The 10,581-nt window shown below is 47.7% G+C and overlaps 1 protein-coding gene across 3 annotated transcripts in view; it reads right to left on the reverse strand.

The window, feature by feature from the left end:
• Slc20a2 (solute carrier family 20 member 2) overlaps positions 1–10,581 on the reverse strand; it is an 89,051-nt gene that overhangs the window by 3,171 nt on the left and 75,299 nt on the right. For all 3 annotated transcript variants that reach the window (XM_055593311.1, XM_055593312.1, XM_055593313.1), the window contains 5 exons: positions 9,480–9,596; positions 6,508–6,711; positions 5,718–6,309; positions 2,569–2,754; positions 1,234–1,318 (listed from right to left, as the gene is read on the reverse strand). In XM_055593311.1, coding sequence (XP_055449286.1) covers positions 1,234–1,318; positions 2,569–2,754; positions 5,718–6,309; positions 6,508–6,711; positions 9,480–9,596 — 1,184 coding nt within the window. The remainder of the gene's footprint in view (positions 1–1,233; positions 1,319–2,568; positions 2,755–5,717; positions 6,310–6,507; positions 6,712–9,479; positions 9,597–10,581) is intronic.

The following is a 10,581-nucleotide window of genomic DNA, read 5'->3' on the forward strand; positions in this document are numbered from 1 at the left end:
CTGAATAAGTAAATGAATAAATGTAATAGAAAGGTGAAAAGCTAAGAGCCCTTTCCTTGGAGAGCATGTTTTAGGGACCTCAGTAGGGGTCCCCTACGGCACAGAGAGCTAAAACGAGGTGATGAGCAGGGAAAGGGTTATTTTTGTCATCTACACAGTTTTTTGTGGTTTGAAGTATTTCAATGAACTCGTGCTTCTTTGATTACTTTTATTTATTTATTTCTTTTGTGGCCTATGGACTGACTCCAGGGCCTCTGTTATGTCAAGTATGTACTCTATCACTACGCTGCTTCCCGGGACTCTTTCATTATTTTAAGAATAACAGAAGTTGGAGCAGTCCCAGTTGCTGAGCGGTGTGTGTGCCAATCTTTCCTTGCTTCCCTCCCTTGCACTGGGGAGGTGATGGCCAGAGTACCATGCCAGCCCCTGGGTGGGAAGTACTTCTTAACCCTCCTGTGCGTCAATGCCCACATCTGAGACTGAGAAATGCTGCTGTTCTCAACCAAGCTTCTTGCAATGATGAATGATTCCACTTTCACACTGCACTTCCAACAGTGCCCAGCGGGAATCTGTCTCATACATCAGAGTCGTGTTGGTTGTTATGGTGATGTTGACTGACTGATTACAGAGGAGGAATGGAACACGAGGTGCAGATGTGAACCCTGGTCCTAGCGCATGCTCGCTGTATGACCTTTGGGAAGAAGCTTGCTCCTGAGAGCCTGAGTTTTCTTAGCTGTCAGCTGTGAATAACGGGACATAACGCCATGCCAGCAGCGAGGCCTACCTCCTGCCCGTCATCTGGAATTGATTCTAAGGCAACAGAGTCAGTCAGTCAATGTCATGTAAGGGAAAAACGGAAGTAGCCACATCTCATAATAGCTCTGAGATAATTTTGTTTCCTTCCGCTTCTGTCGTACTCTGAGGTCAAGTCCGTGTGGCGGTGGGAACCGAATGGCGCACTCCATGTGAACCTGCAGGCATATGCTTAGCGTACATCTGACTTCAAAAGTCTAGGTGGGAACAGCGAGGACACAGGGCAAATGGCAGCTCTCCCACGGTGCAGAGAAAGCAAAGCCTCAACAACAGGTGCCACGCTGGGGGTCAGGAAGGAGGAGGAGGGGGCATTCTAGGGAAACAAACGCACATGCTTCCTCCTCCTCGCTTCCTGGCAGGCCCACCACACAGTCCAGCAACTGCTGCCCCTCAGAAGGGCAGGCTCTGGCAGAGGCCTACCTTGCAGTGCGTGGTGCTGACAGGAAGTCCAATGTTGGAGGCAATCACCACCGTGAAGGCAGAGGCCAGCTCAATAGTGAAGCCACTGTGGGGAGACAGGAAGGCAACGTCACAGGAGCTCTTTGTGTGGCCCTGCCGACACCCCGTGGTTGCAGCAGTCTTGGCCAGGACATTCTGTAAGCTGGTTATGGACCGCTGCCTGAGCCAGATGACCATTAGAACAAGACACTGTTGCTCACAGCATGGCGTCGGGCTGTGCAGCTGACACCCAGTGACCTTGTTTTCCTAACATGTTTTCCAACCTGAAGTGTGGAACTGGGTCAGAAATTCCTGCTGTGCAGTAAGATGATAAATGACTCGCTTCTAAAGGGGCATGGGAAAAGCCAGGTGCTCATCTTAAACCTGTGAACTTATTATGAAACTAATCTCCAGATGACCAGGTTTTCTTCAGTCCATTCTTCAACAACCTATTGTTAAAATGGATTTTGAGGGTGGGGAGCTGAAAATTACAAACAGGAAAATGACAAAAAAGAGACAGAAATCCCTAATGTGTTTTAAAAATGCGTTTTTAAAAAATGGAGAAAAGAGATGTCCTACAACAGACAGATCTGATTTTCAGTGGTATTCTGTAAGCTAAGACTGCTATTTAACTGTCAACACACCCAAAGACTACACTATAGAATGACCAAACGTGCCACTGTAGACCCCACTCAGGACAGAGAGGTGCATGTTCTGAAAGTCCTGGGGAATGACAGATTTCAGGGCTTAAAAATGTGGGGATAAAGGCAGATGCCATGTCTTAGAGTTCGTGTCCTCCAAAGGCCCATATGTCAAAGGCTTGTTCCTGAGGATGGTGCTCTTGGGAGGGGTAGTCTTTAAGAAGGTGTCTGCATCACTAGGGCGTATCGTCGAGGGCGCAGAACTCTGGCCTTTCTGTTGTCTGCTTTCCATTCCTGGCTGGGAGGTGGGTCTTGTTTGTTTTGTTTTCCTGTGCCAGCCTCCCACCATGATGTGCCCTCTCTGGCCACCTGAAGAATGAGGACAGACTGAAAATGGACCAACACCTGTGAAAATGTGAGCCACAGGGAACCTTCTCTCTCTCTAAACTACTCACCTCAGAGGTTTTGTATTGGCAACAGAAAGCCAACTAGCATAGAAGAGACCCGGATGGGTCCTAGAGCAGGAGAGTGGGTGTGGCTAGAGAGTTTGGGGGACAGGCACACTCCAGTTTGCACCTGTGCTTTGCCCTTGCTCGCCAGGCCTCGCTGAGGTGTTCACTTCTGCAGTGAGGCCTATCTCCTGAGCCCTCCCCTTCAGGCCTGACCTGGGCCTCACCTGGACGGTGTGATTGGCGTGAGGTCCTTCCCCATGGTCTGGATCACTCTTCTCCCCCAAACCCAGAGACCCGTGCAGATCCCAACTCCTCCATAAAACAGCAGCCAGACCGGAGTAGCGGCTTCTTGCATGACTCCACCTTGTTCGTATATCAGCCACAAGGCCACAAGGGGACCAATAGCATTGCTGGCAAAGAAGAGAAGTGAAAAGGGTTAATTACCCATCGGCACGGCACTCTACACAATATATCGTGAGCTCATCTTACTGTATTTGTAGGGTGCTTATAAATATGGCTTTTATTGCTAAAACCAACATGCCAGAAAATTGGCCATCTTAGCCCTTTAGGTAGAGTGAGTAGTGTTAAGTGTAAGTACATGCTTGTGAAAAGATACTCTATAAAGAAAAATCACTTGGGGTAAACCCAACAACCAGGTTCACTTTTGCCTTCCCCTGGTTTTTCAAATGCCTCGTTTCCGCTGCCACCTCCACAGCTTCTCATCCCAGCTCAGTCCTCACGCTGTGGGACACCACTGATGACCTGGGTTCTTACAACTATCCTGGAGGCCGGGCACCTCCCCTTGGCCTCACATGAGAATGCCCAAGCCACAGTGCGGAAGATGGACGCTGCTTAGACCTGCGTATGTCCTTTGCCCTGGACACTGCTGTTTGCCGGGCCTCCAGCAGCCTAGCCAGAGCTTTGACACGTGGTCGTGGTGTGGTCCCTCCAGATCTAGCGCCCTAGCTGACACAGCTGTGTAGCCTGATTGTGGGTTGAGAGGCAGCGTGGACTGGCTTCCAAGTCAGCTCTGTGGGATTCTGGGTAGGTAACTTCCCATTTTTTTTTTTTTTAGCGTTGGGCTCATCTTTGAAGGACAGCACTTACCTCGCTCAGAGGGCGGTCCTGAAGAAGGTTAGAGTAAATTGCAAATGGCTCCACACTGAGGCCTGGCAGGTACTTGGTATGCCTCTGCCCAGGTGACTGCTGTCAGATCACTATCTCTAGAATCTTGCTCTTTAGATTTTGTTTAAAAGCCTCAATGGCAGCTCCTGAGTTGTAAGCAACTGCTCTGTCATCTTAGGCAGCTGCTGTGTTGGGGAACTGTACTTTTCGTGTATGTTTTTCTGATCTCTTCAGCCAGAGTTTCAACTCCTGAAGGTTCATGGCGGGGGCACCTGCTGCTTTACCACACTGCGAGTGCGTAGCAAGCTGTATCAGACAACTGCCAGCTGGAAGCTAACAGTGTCTATTCCTCAGCATCTCCTCATTCTGTCTCCTGCCAGGCAGCCCTCCTAGGAAGACCCCCCAGGCTCTCCCTGCACGGTAGGCACTACCAAGGCAGGTCTTCCAAACGGCAGCAGTCCCCACAGCACTCCTGCCCACGTCCACAGGATGCCAATGCTGCTGCTGCATTATTATGGTTATCACCAGTGTTTCTGGGGACAGTGACAAGTAATGGTTGGGGACCACGTACCCTGGGGCCAGTCCTATAAGGGAGGTGGATCCTGTCTTGTTTATCTTACAGGGGATAGAATCAAAACAAGGGAGTTGTTTTTGTTGTTATAACATCCCAAAGAGGTCAAGTATACAACACCCTCCCACCCCCTGCTCAGCGATGTGCCCACGCCTGTTTCCGTGCTCCGCACACTCCTGTCATTCATCTTTCTAGGTATGAACTGTCCATGTCATAACTTCCTGTTGTCTCCATCACTCTCCATGAAGCTACAGGGCTCATGTGTGTACCCTGCCTCTTTCCTTTACTTCCCTCATGCCCAGGATTTCTACTTAGCACCACTGCCTTCTGGGCACAGGCTCCCATGTGCACCCAGCCTCATCATTCCCCACCTCAGACGTACCCAGCTGGCTGCTAACTTGGCCGTCACTTGGAAGCTGCCGGTGTCTTTGGGTTTATATCTAATTCTGGCCCAAACCAGTCCTTTCTGGGTTGTTCTTGCTAGTGAGACTAAGCTCACCCTCAGATTTGCTACAACCAAAATTGTTGAACTCAGTTGGCCTCCTTCTTTCATACTTATATCTAATTTAGTGGTTCCCAAGCTGTGGATCTTTCACAGGGGTTACCTAAGACCATCTGCATATTAAAAAATTTACATTATAATCTATAACAGCAGCAAAATTACAAGTTATGAAGTAGCAGTGAAAACAATTTTATGATTGGGGTCACTATGAGAGACTGTACTAAAGGGTCACAGCATGAGGAAGGCTAGAACCACTGGTCTAACTGCTTGTCAATTCTACTGTCCCACATTCAAAATAAAATATCCAGACCCTGGCTACGGTACCATCTCTCTGCTCGAGGCTGGCTGTCTCTTCGTGGATCGTTGTTAGTAACATCCTAACTGCTCCCCATTCCCTCAGCAGTCACAGACTAAGCCAGAGGGAGCCTGTTAAACGAGGGGCCTGTCCGCCCTTCCACTAGCTCCCTCTTCTCTTATAGTAAAAAACTCCTTCTTCCCAAAACTTATTTTTTTTTTTCAATTTTAAAGTACTTATTTCTTGTAAGTGTAGATTTTTCTTGCTGTGTATGTCTGTCCACCATGCACATGCTTGGTGTCCACGGAGGTCAGAAGAGGGCACTCCCCTGCACCTGGAGTGAAGGACGGCTGTGGCGAGCTGGGTCCTCTGCAAGAGCGACAATTGCTCTCACTGCTGAGCCATCTCTCCAGCCCCCGAACAACTTATTTTTAGGACAGGATCTGGCTGCATTGCCCAGGCTAGCATTGAATTCCTGGGACCAAGCAAAACCCTGGGCTGGGGAGCAGTGCAGACACCAGCTGCACCGCCTTGCCTAGAACACAGTTCCTTTCTGTCTCTACGTGACTGCACCATGACTTGACTCAGTCTCCACCTCCTCCTGCCAAGGCTCCCTGCTCTTTGCAGCACAGTCTAGCACACTCTGCTTCCCCTTTTGTGCCTCTTGCAAGAGTCTCGTGGCTGGTTCCCTGAGCTCTTTTAGAGCTGATCAGTGAGCATCCCCATGCAGCTAGCTCATCTTCCTCTCCTCTCTAGTGCATTCTGTGGGTGGCTTCCTGTTTGCTTACTGCCTGCTGCCCTTTGCCCAGGGGCAGGAATTCGAGTCCCAACACATAGCGGACCCTCCCTGTGAGTTAGCTGAATGGATAAGGATGATCACCTCACATCATTGCCACCATGAGCAAAGGACCCAAAGCAGGCAGTGAGGACCTGCAGGAAGTGGAACAGCAGGTGGACCTCTGCAGTGTCCTTCTCCTCCTTCTCTTCTTCCGAGGGGTCCTCGTGAGGCTGGTCAGGGTCGGCCAGCTCAGAGGCCAGCCTCATTTCCACACCACCCTCTTCAGCCTCAATCTCCGCCTCCGCTACTGCGTTGCAGTAGCTAGAGTAGCTGTCGTAGCGAAGCCTCTTCTTGGAGTAGGACACGGTGTCGCCCACCAGCTTCTCGCTGTCCTCAGGGGCGGAGGAGCTGTCCGAGGCTCGGAAGGTGGCGTGCACCGGCATGCCACAGATGGCCGCCGTGTAGCACGTGTAGCTGTTGTTCCTCCGGAGCAGCCTGTAGTTGTTCTCCTGAGCTGGCTTCTCCTCGGCGCCCTTGTCTACATGGATTTTGTGCAGCAAGTCTTTGTAGAGCCCCGAGTCTTTGTGTACGGTGTGATAGACATGACCGTCATTCCGCATGTGGCCTTCAAAGCCAAACGTGCCGTTGGAGATGGGTGACTTTGCAGAGCCGTGAGTCATGGAAAGTGCCCGTCCTGAAAATAATCAGCAGAGGCTTCTTTAGGGAGGGGGCTATGTCACTCAGTAGAAAATCACGTGCTGAGCACGCACAAGGCTCTGGATTGGGTCCCTGTCCGTCAAAATATTTCAGCAACATGAAATCTGGGGGCACTTTTGTGCCCATGCCAGCCTGGCTGGTTCCTCCTGAGGAGGTCTCCCTGGGTCAGCCTTACCATAGGAAGCCCGGGGGTGGTTCCCTGTTGATGTGCCTTCCGAGGTTCCCCCAGCCTCCCCAGACAGGTTAGTGAGGGGGGCAGCGCTGTCATCATTGGCTTTGGCACCTGGGAGCTCCTTAAAGACAGGGGACTCCGCTTCCTGGACTTTCCTGAGGCTTTCATCAGAGGTGCGGGACAGGGCACTCTCCTTTTCTAATTTGCCTAGAGAAAAAGAAGTAAGCACATGTTTAGAAAATGTACTCTTTTTCTTTTTAAAATAAATATCAAGATGTGAACACATATCTTTACACTTTACTATTTACCTTGCAAACAAAACGCTCTAGGTATACTGGGGAAATGAAATAGGAATGTCAATCAATGATCTTGAAGACGGCTACGGAGTAAATGGTGGGTATTTATGCCTGAGTTACTACTGCATCTAAACCCAACAAAAGACAGTTAAACCTGACTGCCCAGGGCTGACATGCTATAAATACACAACCCTTCTCGATAAGACTAGCCTCTGAGTCGCTGAGTGCTTATCAAGCTTGTCTCCAAAGACATTATCCCAGTATATTTGTTCTTTTCTCCTAGTCAATAATTATCGTCTATCATATCAGATTCTATGAAACAAGTAAAAAGATCCCATTTACTTGACGCTGGGGTCACATCCTCTGGAATTATATTACAGACAGCTGTGAGGTGCCTGGTGGGTGCTGGGAACCAAACCTTCATCCTCCTTAAGGGCAACAAGTGCTCTCAACTTGTGAGCATCTCTCTAGCTCCTTTGCTATTTCTGTGTGTGTGCATGCATATGGGCATTTGTGAGCTGTTCCGTGTGGGTGCTTGGGACTCAAAATTAAACTTGGGTCCTCTGGAAGAGCTGTACACACTCTTAACTGCGGAGCCATTTCTCCAGACCCATAAACTTTCTTAGTTTTACAGTTCATACACAGTAAGCTGACTGCATGTGTGAGGAGGTAAGGAGTCCCTGGACCCCCACTGGCTCCTGGCACTCAGACGCTGTGCCCAGCTCTACCTGAGACAACCGCTCATCTTCTCTTTGACCTTCCACGTTTGCATTTTCCAGAAAGTCTTCCGGAGGCAGTGCGCTTCTCAGCACACTGACTCTGCCACGTGTCCAAGCTGCTAAAGACGTGGCAGTCAGTTCCTTGTTACTGCCGGGCACTGGAGGGTGGAGTCATCATTTCATTTATCCGGGGGATAATCTGTGCGGGGACGGTTACTGTCTGCAGTGTGTGTCTGTGTGCTGTTCTGGGTGACAGCAATAAAGGTGCTAGGAACAGCTTTTTGTATGAACTTGGTTTTTGTTTCTCCGGGGAATACCTAGAACTGGGTCAGGGAATGTGTATGGCCAGTGCATACGTGATCTAAGAACTACCCAAGCTGCCTCCTGTGCCACTTTGTATTCTCAACACTGGTGCCGGAAAGTTCTGGCTGGTTTTTTGTTTCCTCCTGGCAGTTGGCATGGTCAGTGTGTTAAGCGGCCATTCAGACAGGTGTGAAGGGATATCTCCTGTTCATTTCATGTTGTATTCCTTGATCGTTAATGACACTGAGCCTTGCATGGGCTGTGGGCTCACTTGCCATTTATATCTTTGCTCTGGTGAACTGTGTGGATATTTTGCGCTATCTGGAGAGACAGCTCAGAGCTTAAGAGCGAGTGCTGCTCTTCCAGAGGACCCAGCTTGCTTCCTGACACTTGCTTGTGTGGCTCACAAACAGGCTCTGATCACAGCTGCAGGGCTGTCCGACAGCTGTGACGTCGATGGGCGTCTGCAGTGTGCAAGCTCCCACACAGAGGTGCACATGTCTGCACGATGAAAATAATAAAAATACATTAAAAAATATTTTGTTCATGTTTTAGCTGGGTTTTTTTTGAAATTGCTTACCATAGTTTCATGATAGTTTCCCCTTAATCATATTTTCTCAGAGCAAGTTTTCAATTTTAATGTTGTAGAATTTGTAAATTTCTCCTATGCACCAAGGTTGGTGTCTCTTTAACCAAGATTATGAAAGTTCTTACACCCAAAATGTCTTAAGATTTTTTTTTTTTTTTTTTACATTTAGACTTATGGTACAGTTTGAGTTAATTTTTAAGTAGGGCATAACACTTATAGTAAGACTTGTTAAAATTATTTTAATAAATTAAACAATTTTGTTTATTTGTTTTTGAGATAGGGTGTCATGTAGCCCTGGTTGGCTTCAAACTTACTGTGTAGCTGGGATTTTAGTTTACACTTACGTTCTACCTACAAATCAACTTGGGAAGAACCAACACCTTGGCCTCATTGAGTCTTCATTTATCTTAGGCTCTTTTTTTATATTTTATTTATTATGTATACAATATTCTATTTACATGTACACCTGCAGGGCAGAAGAGGGCACCAGATCTTATAATAGATGGTTATGAGCCACCATGTGGTTGCTGGGAACTGAACTCAGGACCTCTGGAAGTACAGACAGTAGTCTTAACCTTTGAGCCATCTCTCCAGCCCCTACCTATCTTAGGCTCTTAAACACAGACTTTCAAACTGAGATGTGCGCACACTGAAATATAATGGCAAGGCCACTCTGTAGCCAATCCACCATGGATCTGTAAGAATTCAAGTTATTTCACTTGGACTAGTCGGTCTTTTAAAGTTAGCCACTCCTGACACAAGTTTTCTTTTATGGCAAATGTTTGCATTTTCCAAAAGATGAATGTTTTCTATCAAGCCTGGAGTATCTGGCTGTATTTATTAACTCAGAGTTATGCTTGGAAACAAATAACGATGCTCATGCAGGTCACAAATTACCAAGGAACTATAGGAGCCAGAAACACAAGTATTGAGCGGAGGCCGGAGCTTTCCTCCCACAGTCCTGGTAACCATACCTCCAGTTCCTCTAAAGGATATGTGTTTGTTTACATGGAGAGTCTCAGGAATCAAGAACAGCTTTGCAATTCGGAAGAACAAAAGTCTGCTTACCTGCTATTTTCCTCTTCATCCATGGACACACGAAGAGCCACACAAAGAAGGCAAAGAGCAGAGCAACGCCAAAGGAAATGAGCGCTATGGCCCATATGGGAAGCGACAGGCCCAGCACTGAAACAGCAAACAGCAGGTTGGTACTGGTAAAGCCCCAACAGCAATTTACCTTCACTCCTCCACGCTAAAACAAGCCACCGTGGTTTGTATTTAACCAAAATCTCACAGAAATGAAACCAAACCAAACACGCACCTGGGGGTAGACAGCAGGAGTGCGCTGAAGACATATTATGGCCTCATGAATTTCTGCTTGTTAGGAATTAATTATTAAAATGCTATTGGACTATTACTAAAATAGTACTGTCTGCCGATGAAGTTTGGTATGACACTATTTACTGTATATATTGTGTCTAAGCTGACTGGGCAAATTCGTCACTCCCTGTCTTCTGTTCTCAGACTGTCCCTCCTGCTAGGAGGACACATTGGCTCTGTGGACACTGCAGGTTTATGCTGCCTTTCTGGTTCTTGGCTCACTCACCAGCAACTCTGCTTTAAATGGACACTGTTACATGCTGGTCACACGCATGAACCTCTTCAAAAGTCAGCTTAGAAATAAAATTCTCTGGAGGCTGAAGAGATGGCTTAATGGTTAAGAGCACTGATTCCTCTTCCAGAGGATTGGGGTTCACTTCCCAGCACCCATATGGCAGCTTACAACTGGCTGTAACTTCAAGATCTGACAGCCTTACACAGACATATGTGCAGGCAAAACACCAATACACATAAAATAAATTAAACAAATGAATAAAAAACTCTGGGTATGGTAGTATGCCTATAATCCCACAATGGGGGCAGCGAAGGCCGGAGGGTCACTGCATTAAGTTTCATAAAATAAAACACCCCAAACAAAACAAAACTAACCCCAAACCAAACAAAGGAAAGACCTTACAGAAGTAAAAGTTTGTTTAAAGGACATCACTCCTCAAAAATGTAACACTTCCTCAAAATGTCAATTTTTTTTTTCTGAGACAGGCTTGTTTCTCTGTGCAACAGCCGTGTGTGTGTGTGTGTGTGTGTGTGTGTGTGTGTGTGTGTGTGTGTG

The sequence above is a fragment of the Psammomys obesus genome, unplaced genomic scaffold, assembly GCF_907164565.1.
Source record: "Psammomys obesus unplaced genomic scaffold, mPsaObe1.curated_primary_1811, whole genome shotgun sequence".
NCBI lineage: Eukaryota > Metazoa > Chordata > Mammalia > Rodentia > Muridae > Psammomys > Psammomys obesus.